The sequence below is a fragment of the Kockovaella imperatae genome (assembly GCF_002102565.1).
Source record: "Kockovaella imperatae strain NRRL Y-17943 chromosome Unknown BD324scaffold_1, whole genome shotgun sequence".
In the NCBI taxonomy this organism is placed as follows: domain Eukaryota; kingdom Fungi; phylum Basidiomycota; class Tremellomycetes; order Tremellales; family Cuniculitremaceae; genus Kockovaella; species Kockovaella imperatae.
This window is the reverse complement of record NW_019028941.1, coordinates 652,662-680,166: the sequence shown is the minus strand read 5'-3', so window position 1 is coordinate 680,166 and position 27,505 is coordinate 652,662. Positions and strand designations below refer to the sequence as shown.

At 52.0% G+C, this 27,505-nt stretch overlaps 14 protein-coding genes across 14 annotated transcripts; 6 read left to right on the top strand and 8 right to left on the bottom strand.

The window, feature by feature from the left end:
- Positions 1–62: 62 nt before the first annotated feature.
- BD324DRAFT_574584 (NUC185 domain-domain-containing protein) lies at positions 63–4,552 on the top strand (the record flags this gene model as incomplete). The annotated part of the gene is made up of 21 exons (XM_022013069.1): positions 63–169; positions 205–548; positions 584–747; positions 783–875; positions 910–942; positions 975–1,120; positions 1,159–1,291; positions 1,327–1,431; positions 1,470–1,576; positions 1,613–1,741; positions 1,776–2,269; positions 2,304–2,467; positions 2,504–2,677; positions 2,713–2,901; positions 3,052–3,237; positions 3,272–3,386; positions 3,421–3,527; positions 3,581–3,802; positions 3,837–4,016; positions 4,054–4,341; positions 4,376–4,552. 21 exons carry the CDS (start codon positions 63–65, stop codon positions 4,550–4,552), a joined length of 3,657 nt encoding a protein of 1,218 aa, XP_021874418.1.
- A 112-nt stretch (positions 4,553–4,664) lies between these two features.
- BD324DRAFT_678172 (hypothetical protein) lies at positions 4,665–5,780 on the bottom strand (the record flags this gene model as incomplete). Its single annotated transcript, XM_022018979.1, has 3 exons — positions 5,520–5,780; positions 5,030–5,482; positions 4,665–4,988 (listed from the first exon to the last, which is right to left on the bottom strand). The coding sequence occupies exons 1-3, from the start codon at positions 5,589–5,591 to the stop codon at positions 4,665–4,667; spliced, it is 849 nt and encodes a 282-aa protein (XP_021874417.1). The 5' UTR covers positions 5,592–5,780.
- On the bottom strand, positions 5,777–6,319 carry BD324DRAFT_611909 (hypothetical protein). The gene has a single exon (XM_022014325.1). It carries the CDS (start codon positions 6,205–6,207, stop codon positions 5,914–5,916), a length of 294 nt encoding a protein of 97 aa, XP_021874416.1. The 5' UTR covers positions 6,208–6,319; the 3' UTR covers positions 5,777–5,913.
- Positions 6,320–7,333: 1,014 nt separating this feature from the next.
- Positions 7,334–8,311, top strand: BD324DRAFT_606552 (hypothetical protein; the record flags this gene model as incomplete). Its single annotated transcript, XM_022014021.1, has 3 exons — positions 7,334–7,802; positions 7,841–7,915; positions 7,956–8,311. 3 exons carry the CDS (start codon positions 7,334–7,336, stop codon positions 8,309–8,311), a joined length of 900 nt encoding a protein of 299 aa, XP_021874415.1.
- A 166-nt stretch (positions 8,312–8,477) lies between these two features.
- BD324DRAFT_647650 (NADP-dependent oxidoreductase domain-containing protein) lies at positions 8,478–9,426 on the top strand (the record flags this gene model as incomplete). The annotated part of the gene is made up of 6 exons (XM_022017695.1): positions 8,478–8,506; positions 8,544–8,625; positions 8,663–8,670; positions 8,705–8,782; positions 8,816–8,978; positions 9,016–9,426. 6 exons carry the CDS (start codon positions 8,478–8,480, stop codon positions 9,424–9,426), a joined length of 771 nt encoding a protein of 256 aa, XP_021874414.1.
- Positions 9,427–9,503: 77 nt separating this feature from the next.
- On the bottom strand, positions 9,504–10,733 carry BD324DRAFT_647649 (hypothetical protein; the record flags this gene model as incomplete). The annotated part of the gene is made up of 1 exon (XM_022017694.1): positions 9,504–10,733. The coding sequence occupies one exon, from the start codon at positions 10,731–10,733 to the stop codon at positions 9,504–9,506; it is 1,230 nt and encodes a 409-aa protein (XP_021874413.1).
- Positions 10,734–12,356: 1,623 nt separating this feature from the next.
- On the bottom strand, positions 12,357–14,203 carry BD324DRAFT_17600 (hypothetical protein). Its single transcript, XM_022012102.1, has 2 exons — positions 13,816–14,203; positions 12,357–13,778 (listed from the first exon to the last, which is right to left on the bottom strand). The coding sequence occupies exon 2, from the start codon at positions 13,715–13,717 to the stop codon at positions 12,422–12,424; it is 1,296 nt and encodes a 431-aa protein (XP_021874412.1). The 5' UTR covers positions 13,718–13,778; positions 13,816–14,203; the 3' UTR covers positions 12,357–12,421.
- Positions 14,204–14,359: 156 nt separating this feature from the next.
- Positions 14,360–15,399, top strand: BD324DRAFT_17780 (hypothetical protein). Its single transcript, XM_022012104.1, has 3 exons — positions 14,360–14,726; positions 14,763–15,001; positions 15,038–15,399. Exons 1-3 carry the CDS (start codon positions 14,524–14,526, stop codon positions 15,151–15,153), a joined length of 558 nt encoding a protein of 185 aa, XP_021874411.1. The 5' UTR covers positions 14,360–14,523; the 3' UTR covers positions 15,154–15,399.
- Positions 14,963–16,319, bottom strand: BD324DRAFT_17534 (hypothetical protein). The gene is made up of 7 exons (XM_022012100.1): positions 16,245–16,319; positions 16,091–16,207; positions 15,945–16,040; positions 15,851–15,907; positions 15,653–15,814; positions 15,591–15,614; positions 14,963–15,548 (listed from the first exon to the last, which is right to left on the bottom strand). Exons 1-7 carry the CDS (start codon positions 16,269–16,271, stop codon positions 15,195–15,197), a joined length of 837 nt encoding a protein of 278 aa, XP_021874410.1. The 5' UTR covers positions 16,272–16,319; the 3' UTR covers positions 14,963–15,194.
- A 122-nt stretch (positions 16,320–16,441) lies between these two features.
- On the bottom strand, positions 16,442–17,537 carry BD324DRAFT_640583 (hypothetical protein; the record flags this gene model as incomplete). Its single annotated transcript, XM_022017357.1, has 3 exons — positions 16,442–16,679; positions 16,732–17,120; positions 17,166–17,537. The coding sequence occupies 3 exons, from the start codon at positions 17,535–17,537 to the stop codon at positions 16,442–16,444; spliced, it is 999 nt and encodes a 332-aa protein (XP_021874409.1).
- Positions 17,538–18,083: 546 nt separating this feature from the next.
- On the top strand, positions 18,084–20,146 carry BD324DRAFT_17532 (hypothetical protein). Its single transcript, XM_022012099.1, has 4 exons — positions 18,084–18,473; positions 18,573–18,729; positions 18,782–18,954; positions 19,008–20,146. Exons 1-4 carry the CDS (start codon positions 18,432–18,434, stop codon positions 20,016–20,018), a joined length of 1,383 nt encoding a protein of 460 aa, XP_021874408.1. The 5' UTR covers positions 18,084–18,431; the 3' UTR covers positions 20,019–20,146.
- Positions 20,147–20,793: 647 nt separating this feature from the next.
- Positions 20,794–22,316, bottom strand: BD324DRAFT_647644 (lectin; the record flags this gene model as incomplete). Its single annotated transcript, XM_022017693.1, has 11 exons — positions 20,794–20,838; positions 20,890–20,934; positions 20,977–21,154; positions 21,206–21,396; positions 21,447–21,564; positions 21,603–21,636; positions 21,690–21,783; positions 21,845–21,955; positions 22,012–22,039; positions 22,082–22,146; positions 22,197–22,316. The coding sequence occupies 11 exons, from the start codon at positions 22,314–22,316 to the stop codon at positions 20,794–20,796; spliced, it is 1,029 nt and encodes a 342-aa protein (XP_021874407.1).
- A 201-nt stretch (positions 22,317–22,517) lies between these two features.
- On the top strand, positions 22,518–23,045 carry BD324DRAFT_611874 (hypothetical protein). The gene is made up of 4 exons (XM_022014324.1): positions 22,518–22,579; positions 22,628–22,685; positions 22,756–22,838; positions 22,878–23,045. Exons 1-4 carry the CDS (start codon positions 22,535–22,537, stop codon positions 23,001–23,003), a joined length of 312 nt encoding a protein of 103 aa, XP_021874406.1. The 5' UTR covers positions 22,518–22,534; the 3' UTR covers positions 23,004–23,045.
- Positions 23,046–23,175: 130 nt separating this feature from the next.
- Positions 23,176–26,654, bottom strand: BD324DRAFT_574988 (CNH domain-domain-containing protein; the record flags this gene model as incomplete). Its single annotated transcript, XM_022013097.1, has 9 exons — positions 23,176–23,657; positions 23,699–23,782; positions 23,818–24,037; positions 24,073–24,500; positions 24,539–24,905; positions 24,941–25,114; positions 25,151–25,720; positions 25,757–25,900; positions 25,938–26,654. The coding sequence occupies 9 exons, from the start codon at positions 26,652–26,654 to the stop codon at positions 23,176–23,178; spliced, it is 3,186 nt and encodes a 1,061-aa protein (XP_021874405.1).
- Between the last annotated feature and the right edge of the window lie 851 nt (positions 26,655–27,505).

Sequence of the window (27,505 nt, the reverse complement as noted above, 5' to 3'; positions counted from 1 at the left end):
TGAGCACAATGGAGGCAGAGAGCTCTGGAAGTGGATTGGCCTCTCCGATGGCAAAGTTAGGCATGGAGGATCAGGAGCTTGATCGCTTGCCATCGCGCCACGAGCTGCTCGCCCAACTCGAGCGGGACTACTTACTGCCTGCAGAGGATCTGGACCATCGCTGGCAATTGTGAGTCAGATTCAAATCGCTTGCACTCACCTCAGACGATTTCCATTCGATCTACCTGCGCCGCCTTTATCACTAGCACCGTTACCTCAGACTCATACCATTCTCCCTAACACCAAAGGCTTGTCCGCTCAATTCGCAGGCTGGAGAGAAGCACTCGCACCTCGGCAACCTGCTCATCCGACGCTTTCCTCTTCTTCGAACCGAGCTCCAGGTGATCTTCAGAATTTTGTCAGAGGAAAAGGAAGTTATGCTCCATTCCTACCTGGTGGACTGGAACCTGAAGTTAAGCAGGCGGAAGAGGACGAAGAGGAAGATGAAGATGAGGATGGATGGCGGACGAGAGCCCCTGGACTCCCACGCGGTCTCAAGTTACAAGGAGGTAGAGTGTTCCCATTTGCTACGCTAAACATTCAGCCGATGACTTTTTATCTGAGATGCTTGGCTCATCGTCGATAGCACCAAAAGCAAAGCATCGTAGGACCGATGGAGATTCTCCGACGCTCGAGGTTTCCCGCCTACCCGATGCTGAACTCCGGTCGACCTCCCGCAAAAATGTCGATGATCTCCTTCCCGTTGGGGTGAGCACCTCCCAACATTTTTTGACTAATAACAGCGGCTTCCTGCTCCACCTCCTTCTCGCCGGCAATTCAAGGCTCAACGGAAAGAATGGGCTCATATTGTGGATGTCAAGCAGGAACTGGTCAATGTGAGTCAGATATGGCCTATCTGGCTAACCTCAGTTCGACGAACTCGTTCCCGAACCCGCTAGAACCGTGAGCTGCCTTCTTGAACCCTCTGACATCAGTACCCATTCACTCTGGACAATTTCCAAAAAGAAGCCGTGTATCGTTTAGAAATGGGTGACAGCGTTTTCGTCGCTGCTCATACATCGGCCGGAAAGACCGTCGTCGCAGAATACGCCATAGCCCTAGCTGCAAAGCATATGACTAGGTGAGCTAGATAGCGTATACAGACTCCGCTGACTTCAGGGCGATCTACACGTCGCCTATCAAAGCTCTTTCGAATCAGAAGTTCAGAGACTTCAAAACGACATTCGATCCCAATATGGTCGGTATCCTTACCGGAGATGTTCAGATCAACGCAGAAGGCAATTGTCTGATCGTGAGTCTGGGTCTACAGTTTTGCTTACCCTTTAGATGACGACGGAAATCCTGCGAAGCATGTTGTACAAGGGTGCAGATTTGATTCGAGACGTCGAGTTTGTTATTTTCGACGAAGTGCACTATGTCAACGATGCAGAGGTGAGGACGGACCCGATTGGGCTGCAGCTGACCATCAGCGAGGTGTCGTATGGGAAGAGGTCATCATCATGCTCCCTGAGCACGTCAACATCATACTTCTGTCCGCCACAGTTCCCAACACCAAGGAGTTTGCAGATTGGGTCGGGTGAGTGACTCTCCCATCAGGCTGTCTGACAGTGAGTCGGACGAAAAAGAAGGATATCTACGTCATTTCGACGCCGATGCGACCTGTACCTCTGGAGCATTTTCTATGGGCCGGTCGTGACCTTCACAAGATCGTCGACTCCAAGTCTCGCTTCATTGCCGATGGGTGAGGGATCTCGCCATTCGTAGCTGATTACTAGGTACAAATCCGCCACGGAAGCGCTGCGCCGCAAGCAGGACAAGGAACGCGAGGCGGCAGGGCTTCCACCGATACAACGCACCGGTGGTCGAGGAGGTCCTCCCACACGAGCTCGAGAGCTGCCGACCGGGCGAGCTGCTCCCTTCACTCGTGTTGGGGGCGGTCGTACCCATACGAATCGTGGTGGTGGGATCAACGGTGCGCCGATACCTCGCGGCGGCGGCGGCGGTGGTGGTGGTGGTGGTCCTCGCGGCGGCGGAGGCGGCGGTGGTGGTGGTCCTCGCGGCCCTCGAAGCTTCAACCTGGACCAAAACGTCTGGACACATCTGGTCAACTATCTCAAGAAGCAAAATCTCTTGCCGGTAGTCAATTTTGTCTTCAGCAAGAAACGCTGCGAGGAATATGCCGGCTCATTGAACAATATGGATCTGTGCGATGCCAAGGAGAAGAGCGAGGTTCACATTACCTGGGAACGGGCTCTGACCCGCTTAAAAGGTAAGCGTGATTCCCTTTTCTCAACTGACGCCAGGCTCCGATAAGGAGCTTCCCCAAATTTTGAGAATGCGAGAGCTGCTCGGTCGAGGCATTGGTGTTCACCACGGAGGTCTTCTTCCTTTAGTCAAAGAGGTTGTCGAAATTTTATTCTCTCGAGGTCTAGTAAAGGTCCTCTTTGCTACCGAAACATTTGCTATGGTGAGTGAAGGTATCCCCTTATGCGCTAAATGTCAGGGCGTCAATATGCCAGCAAAATCTGTCGTCTTCGCGGGCATTCGCAAACACGATGGAACGTCCTTCCGAAATCTCCTGGCTGGAGAGTACACACAAATGGCCGGTCGAGCTGGTCGTCGTGGTCTAGATACAACGGGAACAGTCATCATTCTTAGCGGAGACGAGCTTCCATCGGTGAGACTCGGACCTTTCGTCACTGATATCGTCAGGTCCAAGATCTCACAGAGATGATGTTGGGGGTTCCAAATCGCCTCTCATCTCAGTTCCGCCTTACCTATAACATGATCCTGAACCTGCTTCGTGTCGAAGCTCTACGGGTGGAAGAAATGATCAAGCGGAGTTTCTCGGAGAATGCAGCGCAGAAGCTTGCACCGGAACAGCAGCGGCAGGTCGCACATGTAAGTTTGCAACGCTGTAATGTACTGCTGGAGCGTGGCTTCATTGCTACATTCTCCTTCGTTGTGGTGCCTCGTCAACCTCAGGACAGCTCTCTTCGCACCCTTCGTTCACATTTCTGACTCAAAGCTGATCGGATCACTTGTTCACAGACGGAAAAGCAACTCGCCCGACTGCCCAAAGTGACATGCGATAAATGTGCTAAAGACATCATGGCATTCTACGATCTTTCCGCTGAGATTGTCCGACTCAACACCCAGCTCCTTAAAACCGCCTCATGGAATCCGCAAGCGGGCAAGATCCTTGCCCCCGGTCGTGTCATTGTTCTTCGCAATAACGTGAGCGGTATGATTCGCTCCCGCTGATGATCAGCATTTCCCCGGCAACTTGGCGGTGATACTGCGTAATGCCCCATCCTTGGTCCGAGACGGGATCAAGACAGATGCGAAAGCCTTCCTCGTGCTTGTTCTCGTGACGAAAGGCCAAGGTGAATTCCACTTTGTGTCCTTCGCTTACATCAGAACCCGTCGACTCGTTACCGCCACGTTGGCCTGCGGTCCTGCCTTCCGGTTCTTTCTCGTCCCCTACGTGGGAGATCACAACTGTCGACGCCTTCAGTATATCTGTTGTAGTGGATCGCGCTCTAAAGGCAAGTACGCAGCCTGACTCTGCTGATGCCAGGTCGACTCCAATGCCGTTATCGATAAGAAATCTCGAGAGGCGCGGCAGAAGACGACCGACGACCTCGCCATCTTGCACGAAGAGCTATCCGGTTCGGATCTTGAAGTCTCCTGGTCTAGAATGCGGGATCTTGATTTCCAAGAGATGCTCAAACAGCGCAATATTCTTTTCGAACGCGTATCCAAGCTTGAGTGTCAGACATGTGAGAACTTTGAAGAGAACGTGAGCTATCAACTTCGAACACTGCTGATACTAGTATGCTATCACGCACGAGATCAAACTTGTAGAGGCGAGCTTGACCCAGCTCAAGATTGCCCTGTCGGATCAGAACCTCGAGCTCTTGCCAGACTACGAGTCTCGGGTTCAAGTTCTCAAGCGCCTGAAATTCATCGACGATAATGCCACAGTGCTCCTCAAGGGTCGCGTGGCATGTGAAGTGAGTCAATCCAGCCTAGTCACTTCGCTAAGCTCAGATAAATTCCGCCAACGAGCTCATCCTCACGGAACTCATTCTCGAAAACATTCTCGCCGACTATACCCCTGAAGAGGTCGTTGCTCTCCTCTCGATTTTCGTCTTTGTCGAAAAGACTGACTCGCAACCGATGATCCCTGCCAAGCTGGCGACTGGTCTCGATGTCATTTACCGTATAGCTGACGAGGTGGAACGCGAGCAAGACCACTGCGGCGTTCAGCATCAAGACTTCAAGGAGACATTCAAGCCTGGTCTAGTGGAGGTGGTTTATGAATGGGCAAAGGGTGTCGTAAGTCTCGCATATGTAACTTTGCTCACGGTAGCCCTTCAATCAAATCACCGACCTGACCGACGTGCCCGAAGGCACTATCGTTCGTGTCATCACTCGTCTCGACGAGACGTGTCGCGAAGTCCGGGATGCTGCGCGGGTTATAGGTGATGCCGAGCTGTTCCAGAAGATGGAAGCTGCCCAGGCGCTCATCAAAAGGGACAGTGAGTGATTTTCCGCTGAATCACGCTGATGATCAGTCGTCTTCGCTGCCAGTCTGGTGAGTAGCTGAAGTGACCACGCTGACAATTTAGTATCTATAGCATGCATGCATGCAGCCAGCATCACTGCTCATCTTTAAAGGATTCGAGCCAGGACTGGTGTTCCTCGAGTTTGCTCTGCATGAGGCGAAGCGAGGACGTTGCCTGATTCTCGCTAGATCCTAGACTAAGACTGCCGAGAGACGCGGCCAATGTAGCTTTTGCTGGGTCTCCCTCAACAGATCGTTCGGTCGCGTCTGAAACTCGTTCGCCGCCTTGAGATTCTTCTGCTGAACCCGCCTTCGTGCTGTCAGGAGCTTCAGATCTCGTCTCACGAGCGTACCGCTGCCTCGTCGCGTCGAGGTCGGCCTCACTGATCTGTTGACCGATAGCTCGCAAGAAGGTAGCCTGATCATCAGCTTGGGCTACCAAGTGACGGGATGACTCACTTGTCGTTTTACGGACAGAGGATCTGCTCGTGGTGCAATTTCGTAAAAGGTTCTGAGCAGCTGTTTACCAGCAGCATCTCGGTTCATCAATAATGTGACAACTTGGTCATGATCGTGCAAGTCGGTCCTCTGCGCGGCTAGGAGTTCCTCGGTCAGGTGATAATAGTTGCTCTGCAGGAATGGATCCTCGGTCCCGTCTAAAAGATTGGTCTCCACTCGCTTGCTAACGTGCTTGAGAGAAACTCCAAGCCGGTCTATGTAATCTGCTTTGCCAGAGTTGGTAAGGTCAGATATTTCATCGCTGCTCAAGGTCAATGCCAGTCTCATGGCGAGATCGGCGAGTTTGGGCTTTTTGGCCATCAGCTCAAAGATGTAAGCGTCCGAGTCCTTCGAGTCGTCAGAACCCGTTCCCCGAGGGTTTCCTTGCTGATTCGAAACCTGTGACGAGGTAGCCTGAGTGAGATTAGTGGAGAGGGAGCTCGCAACGAACCTGCGAGGCTCCCGTGGAGTCGTCTTCCTTCTTCTCCTTCCCCCTTCGCTTGCCCCGCTTGCTTGGAGACATGCTGGTTGTTCTCGCCTTCTTTGGACCTGCTGAAAGTGTCTGTATGTGGAATTGTCTGGAGTGAGACAGAAGGAATGGAGTGAGCAAGAGGGCAATCAGTCGCCACTACCAGTATAAATAGGATAATGGCAAGAAGCCCTATTTAATCGTCCATTGGAGTTTTGGACTCCGCTCTGTAAAAGGACGTAGGGACCAAAAAGGAACGTCAACTTCTCTTGGGTGGGTGGAGATATTCCTGCCTGACGAAGCTGTGGAGACTGGACGTCCATTCGGCCTGAGGCCAAGTAATGGCAGGTCGTTAGGTGTCACTGCCTATAAGACATTACTGTATGAGCCGAGCTGCGTTCTCGATACCGCAAGGACGCCATCTCGTTCGAGGAAAGCGCTGAAATGTCATGTGTAGAAGAGCATCGTGGTCAAGCGAGTCACATATCCTCGAGGTCTCTATGCGCAACGTCTTTGGGCGATTTTCAACGGAGGTACCGGAGAGAGGCAGGACATCAAGGCTTGTCAGACACGGGTCGGGGGCTCTGAGGGCAAGGACTCCCCTGACCCGCCCACGAACACTGATCAATATGGATGTGAAGTAACAGCCACACACCGCCACAAACAGCATTCAACAGTCCTGTAGCGCGCCAGGACCGTCGAAAACATCCAACGACCATGGACTGATGAGGGGCGAGATGTGGCTGCTTCGGACCGGGTCATGATTTAGACTTCAGCCATAACCTCTACCTGCTTCTTTGTAACCTGTCTACCATCGACATCAATCGGACGCCGCCACTAAGAACAACAACAACAACCATCAACTGATGTAAATTACGTAAATGATTGATCTCCCGCACCTGAGACGTGTTTCATCATCACCCGCTGATTTTTTCCCGTTTTTTTTCATTCCCGACGACGCGTTTTGCTCTCTTTCCACCATCTGATGTCGATGCTCCTGTCGCTGCTCCTGTCGCTGCTGCTGCTGCTGCACTCATCAAGTGCGGATGATACATCACATCACTTCCATTTCACACATCACAAGGTACTCACAGCTCAACAAATCAATCAAAGGAAGAGATCATGGCGCGCGATGTCTACCTTTCTATCCCTGGTCTAAATTTAACCTGGTCCCCGTCTGGCTGCCTTTGAACATCTAGGACGATACTCCGTGTCAGTGTCGTGTGCATTTATCGGTCAATGAGCAGCCATACGCTGGCAATGTAGCAGAGACGCGTCTTGAATGCTCATGTCTTCTTTGTCTCTGCGGCTCAACATGAATCCAATCTCAAGCCCCTCCCCCCCCTCCAGCTCTTTCCTCTTTATTTTTTTCCCCAATCATCCACTTTCCGACCCGCAATCTCCACTGATCCGCTGACATGAACATGGGTTGCCGCTGTTTCACCCTAATGCTACCACTCGGACCACCTGTCATCGTCTCGACTCGACTGTTGACACTGACCGACCATCATTTTTGCCGCAAATGCTTGGCTCCCGTCAGAACACACGCGGTAAATTTGGACCTTATGCGGCCGAGGAAGGGGGGCAAGCAAGTGCTCGATTGTTGTCAAGGTCAGGTCAGGACTAGTGAGTTGAGGATCAAAACAGTCGTTGTGTACACTCCCTTTGGGTCGGTTGCAATTGAACGTATAAAGCATTCATCCCATTCTCCACCTCACCTTCTTTCATCTTCAACCAACCAGCCCGCTAGTCATTCCTTCTCCCACACTCTTTCTCCATAGATTATAGAATTGACAATGCTCGCCTCTAGATTCCTCACTCTCGTCTCTCTCATCGCAGCGCCATTGGCATTGGCATCCCCTACGTCCACAGAAACAGCAGAACTCGACGAACGTACCTTTGGTGGACTCTTTGGGGGTGGTGGACTCCTCGGGGGTGGTGGCGGAGGAGGAGGAAGCGGTGGTGGACTCGGTCTCGACCTCAATCTCGACATTTGTCTCACCCTCGACTTGAATCTCGGAGGCCTTCTCGGTGGTCTCGTCAAGCGTACAGGTGGTGGTTTTGGAGGTTTCCAACCTCATACTGGATACGGAAACTGGGGACAACATCATCCAGGTGGCACATGCGGAGACCTTTCCCAAATCAATAACTGTTACAAAGTCGGACACGCCTGTGACGAGCACTGCGTCTGTGTTCCCCCTCCACCTGCCGTCTGTACCGATCAATGCGCCATTCTCAAATGTCAAGCCAAGGGTCAAGCTACCAGTGGGTCTAGATCCCAGCGGGGCAGAAGCTGATGTCAGATACCGACTGCTCTTGCAAACAGCAATGTGACTGCCAAGATCAATTCAACTGCTGGCAACAGGGTGGCAAGCTCAGTGAGTCAAGCCATTCACAATGTATTCTGACCTGTATCAGGTTCCAATTGCCAATGTGTCGTCCCAAGTAAACGATGGCACCGTCGAGACCTCCCTACCACTTGCGCCGCCGGCTATTCTTCCTGCCCCGTCCCAGGTTCTGCCGGATCCGAATGCCTCAACACCCTCATCTCGATGGAATCTTGTGGAGGCTGCACCTCCCTTGGCCAAGGAACCGATTGCTCCGCCATCGAAGGCGTCGACTCCGTCAGCTGTGTCGCAGGATCTTGTGCCGTCTCAAGCTGTCAACCTGGATACGAGGTGTCATCCACTGGTACCACCTGTATCAGAAGTGACGATACCGCGGAGATCCTTGTCGGTGCTCTCAAGAGCGCAGAGCAGTTACTACATATCTAAGGGCGGTGATAGTGATGGTCGTGGTATGGCTCTCCCCTAATCTGGACATTTTTTGCGCCTGTATATAGTATGACCCGTATGGACAATGAATGCATTTTTGCTCAACTTCGTCATTCGCGTCACGGCTCCGATACCTCGGCGTTGTACCTTGATCGTCGAGATGAAGATGCCAAAGATCATCTACGGCACTGCTTGGTGAGTCCCTGCAGCGGGAGATCCTTCTGATGACAAGGAAGAAGGACCGTACCGCCGAGCTGGTCGTCCAAGCTGTCAAAGCTGGATTCAGAGGTATCGACACGGCATGTCAGCCAAAGGTGAGTGAAGCCATTCAAGGCATCACGCTGACGGCAGCACTATCGGTGAGACATAGCCCTGGTCTTGGCTGATTTACAGCGAGGACCTAGTGGGGAAGGCACTGAAGCAGCTCTTTGCTGAGGGCGTGAAAAGGGAGGATCTGTTCATTCAGACCAAGTGAGTCGATCGATGGTCCCCGCTTACACCCAGATACACATCGTTAGATGGTCAAGACATGTCACAACCTCTTCCTTACGACTCATCGGCGTCCATCTCCGACCAAGTCACTCAGTCCATCCAGAAGAGTCTGACGAATCTTGGAGTCGAGTACATCGACTCTGTCGTCTTACATGGCCCGCTGCGCACCAGACAAGTTAGCGATCCGGCAGCTTTCCCATGCTGATCTCTAGGACACTCTCGCAGCCTATCAAGCTCTCGAATCTTTTGTCGATAAGGGTATCCTCTTGAACCTCGGCGTATCCAACTTTTACGATCCTACCCTCCTCAATTGGCTCATATCGAAAGTTCGTATCAAGATTGGCGTGGTGCAAAACAGATGGTACGAGGGTAATGGCTTCAATTGGCCGATCTATGAGATCTGTCAAGCCAACGACATCCACTATCAATCCTTCTGGACATTGTCAGGGAACCCGACGCTGCTTCATACACCTGAGCTCTTATCGATAGCGGAGAAACACTCCTTGACTCCAGAACAAGCAGTCTATGCTTTATGTCAGAAGTGGGTAGTCCTCACGTTGACCCCACTGATGACAGATGGAATATCACGCCTTTGTGTGGATCCACTACAGCCGGTCACATGACGGAAGCTCTCGCATCCCAGCAGACTAATTTGGACACAGACGACGTCACTGAGCTTTGGGACCTCATGCATAGATGATCACAACCCGAATTCCAATAAGTAAAGAGGCTGAGCGTAGAATTCCTCCTTGCCGAGAGCTGTGCTGCGGTTCGCATCCGGATGAACGTAGTTGATCTGAGTGTACGAAGCATAGATTTGGTTTGGGTTCGTGTTCATTTCTGGGTGCGCCGCAAAGCTGTAGGTGATATCGTTGCCGGGGTCCAGATAAGTCAAAGTCTCGGCCGCGGTCCAAGGTCCCTCGGGTAATAAGGAAGTCGAGGCGCTAATGACCATTCCGAATCCATTGACCTGAGCCAGCAAGACATACTGGGCGTACAGTTCAGAGTAAAAGAATGTTCCTTGACCACCAGCGCCTCCCACATAGACTTCGGCGGCCGTGTCGTCGATAGCGGGGATCGTCGAGACCCATAAGCCGCCAACGTAGAATTGATACTTTGATGAGTCCTCGATATCGGCCAACGCAACTCTGGCCAATCCGACTGTACCGTCGTTGGCCATTCCATAGAGATACAACAATCCGTCTAGCTGACCAATAAAACCACCGTATGCACCGTAGTTGTAAGTTCCCTCGGGGAAGAAGTCTTGGCCGATCAAGGTTTGTTCAGGCAAGGCGTCGGCATCTCCTCCGGTAGTGTACACCAGCTTGTACAAGCTGGTAGGCGGTTCAGTGTCAATATTCTTGAGCTGTCTGGTCAGAGTCATGTACATGTACATGGTTGTCGTGCCATCACTGGCGACATCCGTGACATAGGCAGGCGCATCAGGCCAGATGGCGAAACGGGTGCCGTTGCTGCATGAGCCTCCTGATGCCCCACATTCCGATGGCGTTTCTGGGAAGTAGGCTCCACTTGGTGGATCTCCACCATATTGAGTCAACTGGAGCGTATAAGGGTCTGTCACGTTCAATTGACCCTGCTCGGAGGGTGGAGGAATGGGAACCAAGTCGGGCAAGTTGCTTGCATTCTGGTTGGACCAGGAGGCAGTGGACGAGATGAAACCGTCGACTTGTAAGATATTCTGATCCTGGAGCAGCTCGGTATCTCGGCACAGCCAAAGAGCGCGACCTCCAACCAAGTGATCAGCAGTAACGCAAGAGTCACGTTGATAGTTGGGCTCGATGGTGATTGCTACTTTTGTGGCACTGACTAAACTTGGGATTGTCAACGCTCGGGGCTGGACAGGAGTTGCGGGAGCAGGCGCAGCAGCGACGAGTGCTGCACCAGTGAGGGCGACGAGGTAGGAGAGCATAGTGGGGATGTGGTTCTTACTCAGCGGGCCATTGCATTCATTGCCTTTATATATCACGTAGAGAGCCAAATTACCCGCTGATCTCTAGAGAATCTGCCTTTAATTAGGCAAGCGAGGCTCCATGGGGCTACAGATCTGGTTCGGGTCATTTGGATTTTGCCGATCTATGTCCAACTTTCCGGCGGCTGAGCCGTGGCATGAGCGAGCTGGGGACGCCACACACCACAACGTGATCTCCGTATCGATCACCGTGGCGCATGATCTAGCATACAATTCACGTACATTGACATCTTCGGGTCGTTGGCAGAAACTCGCTGACTTGGCTCAGGTCGTGGTGAAAGGATCACGGTTCAACTTCGGAGGCTCCGAGCATAAAAGGGCTGCAGATATCTGACGTGTTTCAATCCCGGATTTTGGAAAGAGGAAAGTCTTGCTGAGGAATTCAGCGAGTCCTTTGCGTCTGCGAAGAAAGGGGGGGGGGGGGGGGGTTTCCAAACCTGAAAGGTGCATTCAACGATCTCTAGTCAGTTATCATATATCGGTGCACCTTTCTTCAGACATCTTTTGTGAGAGAGGATCAAACCCGGATTCAGCTTTGCCTTGACGCTCTGTGACAGGCTATAAAGTCTGCAGTCTGAGATGTCAGAGATTGAAAAACTCTGATCCTGAATTTCGTAGGATCGTCACACCCACCTCAATAATGGAGAAAATATTGTCGAAGCTCAGACGCTCGAGAGGCAAGGCAGACGAATCACAGGCAGACCCCGATCTACCCTCACATCGGGGGTCCAAAGTGGGGGGTCGTCGCTTTGACAGTGAACTGATTAATGCGAATCGGGACACTCTCCTCAATATAGGCATCTGGAAAGAAGTTGACGTTGAGACCGGTAAGGAGAAGTGGCTCTTTGACGTTTTGAAGACCTCCAAGGTGAAGGTCACGCAGGATTTGATTGAAACTCTCAATACCTGGGCAGAGACAGCAAAAGCGACTTGTCTGACCGCAGAATTCTACATGAAGCACATTCACTTCGGCAAGAAGACTGACACTGACCTGGCAGACGCCGTCCTGTCAGTGCTAAGGGATACGAGACCCGAAGATACAACTTTTGACCTTGGATATTCAGTCTTCACTGACGCGAATTCCTGGAGAGATTTCCGACGGCATCACCTACCACCTGAGAGTCAGGCCAATAACGTCAGCTCTGCCGGTAGCTCCAACGCGAACCAACAGGCTGAAGATCCTTTCGGAGAGCGCGCTGAGCTTTCTTACGAGGTTGAAGATGAGGAATACGAACGAGACTCTGTTAATCCATTTGATGACAATACTTATCGCGTCGAAGAGAACTAGTCGGCTCAACCTGAGCAATCGGTGGTCGATTGACAGATGACTGCCTTCGCCTTCTTCGTTCGGTGTTTGCTATGTCTGAACTATGCATCGTGCGTCCAGGCTTTGCCCTGATGCCAGATCCATGACTCGAAAATTGAGCTGTGCATTCACCTGCCTCTGCTGCCCTTTACTGTATCCCACACTGATTTACCTTTCTGTCAAGATACCGTGAACCACCAGCGAGACTCGTGCATTTTGGGTCATCGATTCCTTTTTCGCCCAGGCAGGCAGACCCAGTGTAAAATGAGCTTCGAAGGCTTACATGTCATAATCTACCTCTCATGATCCCTCGGAGCCCAAACTATCGCTTTGCCCTCAGTCTATTAGTCCACTTATTATTCCCGCTCGCCGAATCGATACCAGTCGACGTAATCTTTCTCTCCTGCCTTTTCTTTCCAGGTGGCGCAGGCGCGAGACCTCCCGGCGGAATGATTGGTCTGTCTTTCGGACGAGTGACAGAGACGTACACGCTATCTGTGCGCGCTGTCTGTGGTACGCTCAACGCTGGTCCAGGCCGAGATAGCCATGACGCTTGAAAATCGTTCTGCATTTGTGGCGGCAGTGGTGGCACTTTGACGACGCCTTGTGGTGGCGGATATAATGGTCGATTTTTGGATGGCTGACTATCGGCTCCGAGAAGGTGGTTGATTTCGCTACCTAATGCTGAGCCCTTTCGAGTCGGTCGAGGTGTGGCGTACGGCAACACAGCCGTAGGAGCGATAGTGGATTGCTTTCGAGGTGGGCGAAGGATAGACTTCTGCCTAGGTACAGCTGCCGACTCAGCGTCGAACAATGTCTCGGCCGCCCGTGTTTGACTGGGGTTTCCGTTTGGAGGAGGTCGGGTTTGATGGCGTCCGGGCGGAGCAGGAAATCTCTTTGAGCTGCCACTTGATCCTGAGGAAGACAGTGTGTAGCTCCGAGCAGGTGGGATTAGGGGTCGACCTAAAGATTCAGCTATCGAGGAGATTGCCCCCAACCTACCACTATCTCCACTGCCTTGCTCTTTACTCATTCTCCCTCTTGATCTTTCCAGTCGTCTGTTGGCCTCTTCCACTTCTCGATTAGCCTCTTCCATCTCTCGTTCCACTCGTTTCAACTTCTTTTCCGCTCGAATCTCTTCTATAATCCTCAATTTCTTCTCTTCCTCTTGCTGTCGTTTCAGATCCCTGTTCGCCTGGATAACCTTTTCCCTTCTGGCCTGCTCCACAGCCTCCTCCGCCTCGAGCTGTTTCTTCAATTTGACCTTTTGTTCCACATACTTCAACCTGACTGCCGCCTTCTTCATTGACGAATAGGAAGAGAACACACTATCTCGAAATGTCTCTCGCTTGCTACGTCCAGCTCCTCGGGTGTTGACTGGCGCTGGCGGCGGCATCTCTGGTTCGTAGCGCCTCCCTTGTTTACCGTGTCGCCTGTCGTAAATGTCGTTGATCTCATCATCGCTTTCTCCTCTTCCATATCGTCCGCGCCTCCTGTCTCTCCGTTTCCTGGGGATGTAATCAAATTCAGTATCTTCAGAATCACTTTCCGTCTCTGACTCGCTCCATCGTCGTCTGCCTCTGCCATGCCGTCTACCCCTTCCACGACGGTCCACCATCCTTCGCCTTCTTCTCGGTCGGATGGTGCCTCCATCACTGATACTATCGTAGCTTTCACTGCTGCTCCCGCTCCAGCTCCGACTCCCGCTCGACCCACTGTCTCGTCGCTTTCCCTTCCTCCCTTTACTCTTTTCCTCGCCTTTCGCCTCCCTCTTCTGCCTTTCTAACTCTTCTTTCACCCGTGCTGCCTCTTCCTTCTCAGCTTCCGAAACCCTCTTCTTGTCGATCTTCCGCTTTCTTTTGTGTCGCCAATAGACCCATACGAGGATACATAGGGCGATAGCTCCTCCCAATCCGATGCAAAGAAGCTGCCACCATGCCAGGTTGGTGCCCGCCGCGGCAGTCGACAACAGACCGCCTGTATTCGTCGGTTGAACAGTGGTTCTAGAAGGGGTGATGGTGATTTGCGTCTGGTCTGGCGGATCGTTTGGCAGATCTTGTCGTGCATCTATACGATGATCGGTTGGGATGAACATCGAGCGACATTGCGGTAGATTCAAGCTGGTTGCCGGAGTACCAGATGATGATTGTCAGGCCATCAAGTAGAGGTTTGACCGCTTGGGGATTCTCGGCGCCTTATCGATCAGCCCGGATGACTCTAGCACTGTATTACCACTGGGTGATCTGCGAAGTGGCAAGAGGCCCGCGCCAACGATACACTGTCCTGGTCGATCTACCTATTTCTCCCTTTGATCTGGCAGCGTAGGGGGATTGTATCAAAGGGTCAGCAGACAAAGGACGATTGCAGGTCTAAAAAGTCGCACTAAAGCCTGAGAGTCTTTTAGACAGCCGTTTACACCTCACTATGGCGTTATATCTTGAACTTTACGATGCGCCTGGCTCACCACTGCCAGACGAGAAGCGGTCCATATTCAATCCATTCACCCTGTGCCTTCGACTGAATAATCTTCCGGCGGCCGTCAAGCCGACTCACTTGACCCATGTATTGAGTTATCCGCCGACTAGGCACGGTGCCATGAGTTGTAAACGTGAGAATGGCGTGAGCTTGTGAGTTTTGAAGCTGGGACGGCATTGACTGCATAGGGTCGAGATTTATACGGTTCCAAAGAAGGTCAGGTCAAGTCCTGTTGCTGGCGTCAAGCGCCTTCTCTGTGTTACAGTGGGCCGTCTGGGTGCCCGGAGCAAGTGGAACCGGCTGCCTGCCTCAGCCGTAGAGAATGATGGTGTTCACAGTCCGTCCACTCCCCGCGAGGCAATTTGGCTGCTTGGGCAGCCGGAGACGGAGACATTTGCGATCGTCCACTTCCGTGACGAGTTTTCCTGTGAGTTCGACCAGGTCCGTTTCTCTGACCGTGTAGTGTACCGAGCCAAGGATATCTTTCGTCGAGTGACCATAGACGGACGGCACGTCCAGCTGAAGACTCGGCGGTGGAACGGTTCAGCAATGAAGAGATTGCTCTCGTGCTGGACATGAATGCCTCGAGAACCAATCCGCTCGAGATGAGTCCAACGTGATCAGACGCCGCGACTCGCCGAGCTACTCCTCTGTGTCCAGCCGGCTACGGCGCCTGCTTTCGCACCAACCGCTCTCAGTCCATCCTTTGCCTGCTCGAGGTACTGCTCAATGCCTCCTGTGCCGGCTCCACTGGATCCTGAAGGAACAATATACGTGGGAGGAGAGGCGACACTTGCCCCTGCGGAGCTAACTTCGGCCACGGCAGAGGATGCTGGAAGAGTTTGATCCTTGGCGATGACTGTGGCCGGCGTCGTAGTGAGGGAAGGCTGCGGTGGTGGAGAAGTCAAGCGGGTTGGATGAAGGGGTGGAGAGGGCGTGAAAAGTTCGGCTGGAGAGGGTGGACCAACCAAGATCTAAAATGATGAGTCAACAAGTATAATGTAATAGGGACATACTTGGTGCGACAAATTGCTGTTCTCCTAGGCAGTATTAGCCTTGACACTTCGACGCTACTCACTGAGGTGCCGGTCAGAGAAGGCACATTGCCATTCTTCTCGAGGCAGAACGTAATTATCTTCAACAGAGCAGCAGGAAGTGGATTCGGTGGCGGAGTCTGGGGATTGGGCCGATCTCGTGTGAAGTGTAAAGTGATGAGATGCTCCTCCCACGGCACGAGTTCCTGGAATCGTTAATGGCATCCCATAAGTCGTCTCACTTCAGTAACTGCGAACCATCCCTTACGTGGTTTGCGTTGGAGGAATACCACTGCGATCTGCAATCGTCAGCGAGGCCGGCCGGCAGTTGCTCACCTCTCCGCTCGGGGCTCTAGTATCTACATACTCCCTGGTGAATTCTTCAATCTTGCTTGCAACGGTCTTCTCGATGGTGCTACTGGGTACTGAAGGCTGAAGAAAGTCATGAGTCGTCAGAACCTTGACATCGACAGCCCGCTCACTATGTGACATTCGCCTATGTCCCACGTCTCAGGCTCGAAGACGTCAAGCGTACGATGAAAGAAGATTGCATTCAGCAGAGCTCGGAGAGTAGGTCTGACTTGAGTGACAGGTATAGTCTGTTCCGTCAGTAGGAAGACAGCAGCGGACAATCACCAGCTCTATGTGATTGAGGACATCCATCGGCGTAAGAGGTGTCAAGTACGACAAAGAAGAAAGTGTCAATGGAACACCGCGCGCGACTGTCTTATGCCGTCATTCTATGATTTGCCTCGGCAATCTCATGGCTCTGAGTGAATATTGGATTGATACAGATACAACTCATGTAGACTGACTGGATACATACGACATGACTAATCGTCACTGAGAGCGGGACTGTCACCTCTTTCTCCTTCTTCCTCCTCCTCCTCATCGCCGCCTATCTCGATACCTCCATCGTCGTCTTCATCCACAATACCACGCTCCTCCTTCTTCCGCTTGTTCTTCGCCTCAAGCTTTGCCAGTATTTTCTCAGCCTTGTTGAAGATACCAGAGGTTGACGCTCCACACGCGTAGCACTTTGGTGATTTTTGGAAACGCTCGATAGCACATCTACAATCAAGTCAGCACCAAATCTTGTCCAAAACGCCGCTGAAAAACTCACTTCATGCAGAAGTAGTGACCACATTTCGTCACCACCGGCTCTGTGAACTCTTTTCTGCAAATGAGACAGGCGAACGGCACTTCCTCAATCTCCTCTTCTTCTTCCTGAGGTACACCTCCGTTTGGGTCCAGTTTGTCCAATTGCCATCCAGCGAGATAGTCGCCACGATCATGTAAGAATTTACATGAATCTCCGTATCCACAGAAACCTGTCTCCTTGTAGTCTTTACACACGTCTGGCTGATAATCGACGAGTGTGACTGTCCGGATGCTGGTGGTCGCTCGTATTGGTCCAGTCTGCATCTTTTTATCCAGTACATCGGTACGTTTATTGATCGTTTTCAGGTATCCTGCAGCTCCATGATACAATCCATCGTCGATTTCACCGTCCTGTGAACAGTCAGTACAGTCCCCTATAGATTGCCGCAGACTTACCTCATTCAGCTTAATCTTCTTGCCATCGATCTTTGCCTCCCCACCCGCCTCCAAATCCCACTCTGTTGACCTGGTTGCGTAGACATCCCCCTTTGCACCGGACAGCCCCTCCTCAGCTTTGTAGTCAAAATCGTCAAGCCCAGCATCCCCCTCCTCTCCGTTCTCATTCAGCTCTCTCCGACGTTTCGTGCCCTGCACCAATGGGTTCGCAACGTTCTTCTTGCTTGGTCGGACGACGGAAGAAGTGGACGGGCCAGCTTCTGATGACGCTTGGCCTTCATCGGCTGTTGGAGAAGGTGCACGATTCCGAGACTGCTGAGGACGACGAGAAGGGCCTTTCTTGAAGGTGACTACCGGAGCGACAGAGGTCATGTTGGGGTCTCACACGATGATTGACACCCGACTTGAATAATCACAAGTCTCGAGCCTTGCTTATCAATCAACAGTCCTTCGCGGAACTCGACAGGAACGGCGAAAAGTAAACCACGTCATGTAAAGTCACGTGACTATCCCTTTCCCACGCCGTGGACGATATTGAGTGCGATGCTGAGAGGCTTTTCCTCCCCTCTTCATCCCCTGCTTATTGATAATCACGAGGTGGTTGATTGTCAATCATCTGGCGTTGATCTGGGGTGACGCAGCAAGTCTCCCGCCGATTCTGATATCCTTCAAGGCAAGTATACTGCTAGGTGAGTGTGCGAAAGCACCGCACCGCACATGGCCACCCTCATCTTCGGGGATGTCCATACCGCCGATAATTCATAAAGATGTGGCATCCCAGGCCCCCCCGCCTCCCCTTTCCCAACCCCATCCTTACCTAGCCATCTCTTTCGCCGCGGGGTTATACCAGTGTGGTGCTTTGTGGTCAACTGACCTCCACCTCGCAGGTCCACCTGCGATCACTACTATGGACGACGCGACACATCAACAACATCAATCAGACTCGGATGCACTGGCTTCAGCTTTAGGGGCTATTGGTGCGGCGACAGACGATTCAGGAGGTGTGCACCCTTTCGGTGACTTTACACACGCTGCTCACCATCATCATGATGGTGATGACGATAAGGTCGTCCTGGAGGATGACGATGAGGATGGAGTGGTGGATGTATCAGCCTTGGAAGACGTCATGCAAGGGAGAGAGGATGAAGAGGAACTGGATCTGAGCGTGCTCGCTGCTGGAGATTTGGACGATACAACGCGCGGAGGATTCGATAGACCTCCAAGCATCAGAAAAGGTGAGTGGGCGTCTATGACGGGGAGTCGCTGATGCTCGGCATAGCCTGCGATCTGTGTCATTCAGCCAAACAAGTGAACCTCTCTCCATCATCCGCCTGTTGATCTCGCTGACGAAGACGCTTTCCCTTTTTCCCCTTTGTCCTTTCCCACCACCCATCTCAATCCCCGTAGAAATGTTCCGGGGATCGTCCATCCTGTACACGCTGTATCGCAGGGGGCTGGAATTGTAACTATGCACCTCGACAACGGCGTCGGACCGTTCCTAAAGAGGTCAAAGCATCCGCCGTCATGGACCTCGATCCCGCAGGTGATTTGAGTGACTTGCCAAGTGAGCAGCGTTGGATCACAGTGGCACACAAGCTGATCCCCATCTTTTAAAGTCGTTGAACCTGTCCAACCCACAAAGAAGAGGAAAATGCAACAGCGCGACTCATCATCCTTTGGACCACCACATGAGATTGACATGAAAATGGCTATGAACATGGCAGTCGATCTCGGCCTCACGACTGAAGAGGAGAATGAGGAGATGGTCTCGATGACGGATGAGCAGATGGTGAGTTGTTGATTCATTGGATGTTGTCAGCATATTCTGAAGTCCTTTGACAGCTCGAATCGATCGCCATCGATGGATATCTTGCCGACTTACCACTTGCTACCTTCGTCCACAATCTACCCTATACTGCTGGCGCAAATAATGACAATACCGTCACTTTTAACGCCAGTGACTTCTCAGCCGCTGATATGGATCAACATACCACCTCGGCACTCCGCGATGCCATCTTCTCCCTCAACGAATCCAGTGGAGGTCATGGAGGCCATGGGGATGGCGCAGGTGATGAACAGGGTGGTGATGCACATGGCGATGCTGGCGATAATATGGATCCAGACCTCGCCCTTCTCGATCTCACACACGTCGGCGATGGAGAAGATGGGACAAATGAAGAAACTCATCAGAACGGACTCAATCTTGGGTCTTTCAATCCCGCTACAGGATGTAATCACGTCCAAATGATCCCTCACCTTCTCAATCTCTTACTCCAACATGGCCTCGAACCCAAACCAGGCTCCAACACTCCGCTCAGTCTCGGCGTCTTTGCCCCACTGTCACGTTCACTTCGATTATTCCACTCCCTTCTTCATTGTTCATCCTGCCTCTCATCTCCTCAACAGACTCTGCCTCAGCTAGCTCTCCTCAGTCGTACAACCACCATTCTCACCTTCCCTTTCCCACCTATTGATTCCTCTTCCGTTGGCTCGAGCGCCCAAATCTCAATACACGGTGCTCGACTCGCAGGTACGGGATTATCAGAGATCATGGAGCAACATATTGTCGGTGTCGTTTGGGACTCATGGCGGGCCAGCGTTCGAGAAGTATTCGCCATCATGGAGCGCAAAGCTCAAGACGTTATCACTCTCTCGGCTGGACTGTCCATCGGAGACGACGAGGACGAAGAAGATGGTCCGAAGAAACAAGAAGTCAAGAAGCCGACACCGAATCCTAACGGCACCAGTGCAGAAACTCAGAGAGCGGGTCTTATGTTCCAGGCTATGACGCGGTTGAACTCGGCAATGGATGAGGTAGAGGGGACAGAGATCAGAGGGAGATCATTGTTCTAGTTGGCGTAGCAAAACGAAAAGTGTCTCGGTGATAAGTCAGGATCATATTGTACAGGTATTCAATTAACAAAAACTCTGGGCACGGCAAGTCTACAGCCGTAAAGACAAATGTATGTTGTGGTTGAGACTCCAACAAGCCAGCGGGAGACATCACAGCAACGTTGCCTCCCTTGGACCCGTTCACGTGAATGGCTTGTCTACTTGAAACGGCTTGACATCGACGATGCCACATATCATCGCCGCTGAGCAATTTGATCTTTTCATCGCTCGACAATTGCGCGAGCACTTTGACTGGGTCAACAGGTGCCATCATTATAGAGCGTCAGTGCAGTACAGATTTGGATGATGTAGGTTTCTTCACTCAGAACGAGAGTGCTGGTCCCTTGGAGGCTGCGAAAGACGGGGTGTAAGTGTTGCGAAAGGGCAGTAATCGGAGAAAGCTATGACGAGCGATGGCTTTCGGAGACTCCGTTGAACCGCGTTTCAGCGCCGTTTTGCATTGTCTTTTCGGCGTATCTTCTCCCGTTCATACATCGGCGGAGTGACCTTCCCACTCGATAGGCATCCAAGCTCAAGTTGGAGGCTGTGAGGAGAAAGTGCTGCCCGACAGTCAGTTGCGAGGATGTCATGGAGAAAGGACGAAGACTGAGCGCGTCTCGACGAAACGAGATCAGTGATATCCCCAAAACCATTCGTTGGCTTGCTGTGACCCGCCCGTTGGCTTCTTCAACCATACTGTAGTCCGCCCCTTGATTGTCATGAAAATGCATCATTATCACCATGCGCGTCGTGATTTTTGCTTCTGAGCGTCATATGTTCGCTAAGTCAAGCATCAGCTAAGGATTCACACTATACTCGTGGACGTGCTCACGTAGGCAGCAAGTGCAAATGCTAAGAATGCGCCGACACCGATGATCTTCGATGGCATCAGCTTTCTGAATTTTGATTCCTTTCTCACCTTCAAGATGAGCATGAAGACTGAAGCCATTCCCCCGGAGCTCTTCGCTCTCTTCGGCTTGAGATTCTCTTTGTCGACCCCGAGAACTTTTTGGTCGGGTTTGTAATTGTGCGGAGCATTGCCGTGGTCTCTGTACTCCTTCTTCAGGGTTGCGGTACTAGCCTGAATCGACACAATGCTGTGTGCTACGTTCAGCTTCATGCCTTGATCGAAGATGGAGGGATCTCACTCATGGTTGTCCGAAACGTCTCCTGTCAGTGCTGAGAACCCGAGGTATGGACTAGTCGGAAGGTTTGCCTTGATTTGGAAACATGTCTTCCACTGCCCCTCTTCTCGCGTCTGCAACTTCAGTTGAAGCATCTTGTCCCGCATGTAGGTCAGACGACCTTTTGTCACGATACCACGACGTCTGAAGTTCTCCTGCAAGCGAGGTGTGAGCTTGATACCTGCCATGACCAGTTCAAGCTCACAGAGCACGCAGCGATTTCTCCAGCCTCATTGTCCCCTCCGTGATCATACGGTGTTTTGCCATCCCCGATCATGGCAGTCACTCGAGGAAAGGAATATCCATGTTTCTTGTTTGCGTATCTATCGGGTCAGCTCGACAGCGCGCACTGGGAGCTCACGTATCGAAGAAGATTCCCAAGCCATTGAAATTGTCTGCAAGGTGATCAGTAAGACGGCCTTCCTGCTCTACCTCCTGCAAAACGCACCTGCACTGCCAAATACTGGACCCGGTTTCGCTCTTTCCTGCGTCACCCACATGGCAAACCCATCTCCGAACAAATTATGCGCTTTACCATCGACCTGAGAAGATAAGGCTATGAGCGCTCTCTCCAAGAGCAATGAGCTTGCCGCCTTGGCCTACCTTGAATTCGAATTCAACCTGCCAATTAATGGAGCTCATGGGCACACGACTCCACAGGAACCCTTGCTGCGACGGGCGATCTTGTGTGAGACGTATGTGTTTGTTTGTATTCTGTGGATAGAAGCTCAATCATGGTGGTCTGCTTAAACCATTTCTCGATAGCTTACTATGACTGCATCTGCTCCAAAATCCCACCTGGAATATTATGAGCTCTTGCACAGAGAGGCGTCAGCTTACCACCGATTTTGCAGATCACTGTCGACGTATGGAGGAGCTATAGAATGCGTCCGCAACGGTACTGTCTGTAGAATTCCATGAGCATAGACCTTTCACACAGAGGCTCGTCACCTACCCTCTCCACCATCAGCTCCCAAAGGTCCTCCTCGACAGTTTCTGCCGGCTCGACCGCAGCCGTATAGCCCACAAGACAACTTAGAGCCAGCAGACTCGTTATAGGATGTGGCCGGACCATTCTGACGGAAAACCCAGAGCTGAAGTAGCCCGGACAAGGCAATAGAGCAAGGGCGGGCGGCCAGAGAGTCAAGTCAGCAAAAGACCATAATTGAAGCTGCAACCTCGTCCAACGCGGCAATGCACTCGCGCCATGCCACGTGGCACGTCAGAACGATCGACGTCAGGTCCAAATGTCGCCGACTATTTTGTGATCTCTCTGTCTTGCTCAGTTTGAGCATGCCGAGTAGGGTGTCAAGCGGGGCAAAGTTGACTCTACAGCATGCGAGTGATTTGGTGTGTCGGCACTATCCATATCTGATGTGATCGTAGTTTCTGCTGCAATCCTCTTTGCTGCATGCGTACCGTGGAGCTGTGAGGGCGACGAGGCGTAAGTGAGCGGATCGTCTGTTTTGGCGGCGAACTTAGGTGCGTGGTAAGCTGATACGGACAATGATTAGCCCTGCCAGACTCTCTCACTCGTCGTGAAACCCTAGACTTCTTTAGAGGCGAGCTGGAGCAATTGCGTTTCGTGACGGATCTCGTGAGTGGCCTGCAACTTATTCTTGTCTAACCTGTCCAGGAGACGCTCAGGACCTCGTTGTCAGCTTTTCAACGCACAACCAAGATCATGGGACCCCAGCTCGGACTTGGAGGACTTTCCTCTGAAAGTGGATCGAAACTCATCGGCAGAGCTAGATCAATCTAGAAATCTCGGCACAGATGCTATACCATGCATGACACATCGACCTTCCGCGTATTATCACACCCAATTACACATAAAGAGGCTACAAATGACAGTCACAAATCAATGGAATGAGAGATCGTCTGTTCGTAATGCTGATATGATGCGCGCTCTGTGCCATGCAGATGTCTGTCGGTCAATGAGACATTCGGTGTCGATGCATCATGGCTGGAGATCGACCGTTTGGGCTCGCACCGTTCGATGCCGGTGCAGGAGGGAATTTGAGGAACTGAACATGTCCATCGTCCGAGGTGAAAATGACCTGCTGTCGTACGAAGCGAGGAAGCATCGGAGCTGTCGGCGGTGGAGGCATGGGCATGTATCCTCGTGGTTGTGGTCGCTGAGGTTGAGGTTGGGGGAATCCAGGTGGTCCAGGTTGTTGTTGACCGAACGGAGAGGGATTGAAACCCCCTGGAGGGGGACGGAAGCCAGGTTGAGCTTGATGCACAAGTTGACGAGCAGGCAACAGCGTCGGGGCATTGACGCGAGATGGAGGCGTGTCGGCAAAGAGGCAGGCAATATTGTTACCAGGAATGATCTGTACCAAGTGACCGGTCTCAACATGGTGCACTTCCACGAACGTCGGCTCAAAAGCCACAATGTAAGGGTATTGTAAGGCTGAACATCAATCAGCAGGACAACGAGGAGCGTTCACTCACCGAAAGCAGTGGGCATGCCCTCCCACACAATTGCCCACTTCGGCCTCGCTCGCCATCCGTTCTTGTTGACATAGAATGCAAATTCTGGCGTAAGCGTAATACCCTTTGTGCACACGCACCATCGTAGCACAGCAAAAAGTCCTCCTCGACACGGTAGATGGCGATGGGTCGCACGTTGTCACGCTTAAGCACAAAGTCCAAGCTGGCATCCGAGGGATCGAGCAGGCCTTGCATGTCGAGGGTTTCCAAGTCGACAATTTCGAAGCCCTTGGTGCACCCAACGCAAAGCTTGGTCTTGAGGAAATGAACAGAGCTTGATTCGGTGGGGATGTAAAATTCCTGTGCTGTCAGCTATGCTTATCAATAATGCTCACCTTGAACAGCTTCAGAGCCTCCTGCGCGCCATTCAAGCGCTTCATAAAGCTCGGCTGGGGTTTCTTCCCTCGCATAGACTGCTCCACCGGTTCCAATACTTTAATAGTACTGGACAACGTCGATGACTTGACGACTGCGACGAGCATCTTCCCAAGACAGATACCGGACTTGAAGAAACTCGTATGTGAGGCGATCCGTTTGCCCCGTTTCAAAGCGGCATTGGGATCACTCGGATCCAGGCAGTCCAGTGGGAACGTGGTGACCATCCGTTCATGGAGCACGATCAACAATTGGAACTCCTCAATCACATCGACTTGAGTCACATCGAGTAGATTGATGACCTTGACGGGATCCCTGAGCTTGACATCGCGCAAATTTGAGAAATAGACGCCATCGTCGGTACCGTAAATCATGCGATTGCCATTATCTCGTGATGATCAGTTTTGATGCTAATTAAAAACTCACCATAAGGACTGATGCAATTAATTTTGCGCAAGCCGATGAAGTGACCATCTGTGATCGTTTCCGAGATAAAAACGCAGCTCCGATCACGCAAGATAGTCTGCTGTTTGTCGATAGCTTCGAGCCACTTCTTCCTCCCAACGTAGGTGTCCACCCATAGCTGTAGTGAGTAACCCTTCCTCCCGAGATGAATGATGGTGATTGAAAAGCCGTGTTTGCTCTCGGGTTTTGGCGGTACATGTGATCCAGAGCCTGTCTTACTGAGCCCTCCCGTACCAGATCGAGTAATTAATTTGGACTTCCCCGACAATTTCGTCGAGTTATACTGATCATCAGGAGTTACGACAACCAAGAGCTCAAGTGGGATAGGCTGGATGTTAGCGGCCGCTGCGGGTGAGGACTCACCCTCCTATACACACGCAGTTGCTCGCCACGCGGAAGATGTTTCGGCTTGACGAGCAGAAAAGCATGATCAAACAAGAATCCAGTGAGATCGGCCACTTCATCTCGGTTCCCGCCACGACGCTTCAATGGACCTTTGTGTACCAGCTCTCGGCTCTTGTCCTTCAGTCGAAGATCCTGGAGGGTCAGTCGAGCAATCTCCGCCACACTCACGATCGTCTCATTTGGTCGGAATACCAACTGTGCTTCGATCTGCGCTAGTTCGAAGACATTTTCTGACTTGCCACTCTCGATGTTGACTTTGGTCAAGAAACCTCGGATCATCTTGATGACCTCTGGGAGATCGCGTTTGTCGGGGTTATCGTCCGGAGTGTACTTGAGAACCGCCTCCAGGAGCAGAGGGTAACGCCCAAGTCGGGTCGTCGGTTTTGTCAGGTAACCGTTCAATTCCAGCTTTCTCGATTCGGGCTTCCTTTCCGTCTCGTCCACGAATCTTTGGAACGCTGGATTGTTGCCCTTTTCCTTTTCAAATTCAAACTTTCCAAAGAGTTGGTGAGATCCATAAGTCACAAAAGGTTCGAATTGTGGTGCTCGCTCCAAGAACAGATCTCCTATCTTTTGCACGACTGGCTGTTGCTTTTGCCTTTTGGTGAGTCGTTCCGCCAGGACATGATTGACCGTCAAGACGTCTTGGAAGTTCCAGAAGACCTGATTGACGAATTCTTCCCTCCGTTTCGCATCAGGAATAATATCAGCAGATGCACGCAGCGGCTTGACCCATGACTGATGGTCAGCTTTTCTGTCTTGCGTCGCACTCACGTCTCGGAGATACTCCAAGTCTCTGACGAAGTCACGCTCAGTGTATATGACCTCGTTAATGGCTTCTTGACGCTTCTTCTCAGTGTCATCCACGCTGTCCAGAATATCCTGAGACACTGAATGGATCCAAAGTGTTCCCGTCTCCTGTAGAACGTCAGGAAATTATGCAAATACGCCTCACCTTGACATCACGCAGGGATTCATCGCTAATTTTCCTGGTGAGGCCCGGTTGCGGTTTCATGTTGAGTCTCTTCATTTGCTCCAGTCGCCTGGGACAATTGATCGAGTAACACAGGTTCTCCCTCGAACACGTTGGCGAATAACAATCTGTGAGGAGCGTAAAGACGCCAGTGGGGATATCATCATCATCCGGATCTTCCATTTCATTTGGCAGGCTGTTGACAGAGCTCAGTTTTGTCAACCTCGGCGAGGTGACCAGGCTAGTGGACGAGGTAGCTGGCGTGTTGTTGAAAAATGAAGTCGTTGATTCCGAAGTTTGGATGGATCCCGTTTCTGACGCGTACCGACTCGGCGTCGGCCTGGCATTGGATACACGGTTCAATTGAGCGTGCTCAGAGCTCGGACTGTCTGTCATGTCTTCGCCCATGAATGGCGCGGTCAAACGTTCTCTGAAGCGATAAATCTCGTTGGAGTTGTCCCGTAGTCGATGGTCGTATGTCACATCGTGAAAATACTTCTGAGCATCAAGGGCTCTTCCAAGCAACAGCGCCAAATTTCTGTCAGGAGTCTTGATGATGTCTGCGATGATTGTCACAGCACTGCGACCGTCGAAGGCCTCCTTGTATGTAATACCCTCTTTGATCAACTCAGATAGAGATATCAGTTGCCTGAATGCAGCAGCCACTTGTGACAGAAGCGCTGGATACACTTGAGGCATTGCGCGGATCGCTGCCGCGCGAGCTGACGAGTTTGACCGATTCAAAGATCCATTGAGGGATCGAAGTGAGGAACGTGGAGTTGTGAGAGCGTAGGATGAAGGGGGATTCCGGCCTGGCCGGCCATTTGTAGATCGAGAACCGTAGAAATCTGTCGGTGAAGGTCCGCCAGAATCGCGAGAATTGATCACTGGGAGTGATCGAATCGAATCCATCGACTTTCGACTGGAAAATTTCGGGCCCATGGATTCGGATCCCGTCGGCGTGGTGGGTGAGTCATAGAATGACTCTTTGGGCTCTCGAGGGGACATGGATATCCCTTGGCGTAACGACGTCATTGTGTGATTGCTGGATACAGACATGTCGGAGGACATGCGGTGGTGCCGAGACGATTGAGAGATAGACGTGCGGTCGCCCGACGACGCAGTGCCGCCGCCGCGAGCTGAGACCGTCAAACAGGGATCACGCGAGTTGAAGGAGATACTCACCAAGAATGTCATCAGACTGCGAGAATTCGCCGCCCATCAGGCCGCCGATCATGCTGGGTTCACCTCGCTTCGGTATACCCGCGACATCGTCGAGCATTCCTCGTCCAGTCAGATTGAGGCTACTCATTGCTCTCATGTAATCTGGCGGAGGTGACACCAGTCTCTCCTCCGGACCTCTTTCCACTGGAGGAGAGGCGGACGTGTAGCTGGGATTTGGAGAAGTGGAGGAAGCAAAGTTGGGTCCAGATGGTGCGGTGCTGCTCCTGTGGGGGAACACGGCGGATGCAGTAGAGGGAAGAGGTTCATAGCCGCCATATGCGCTCGATTGAGGTGCTAGTCGCAAATCAGACATATGGGACGAAGGC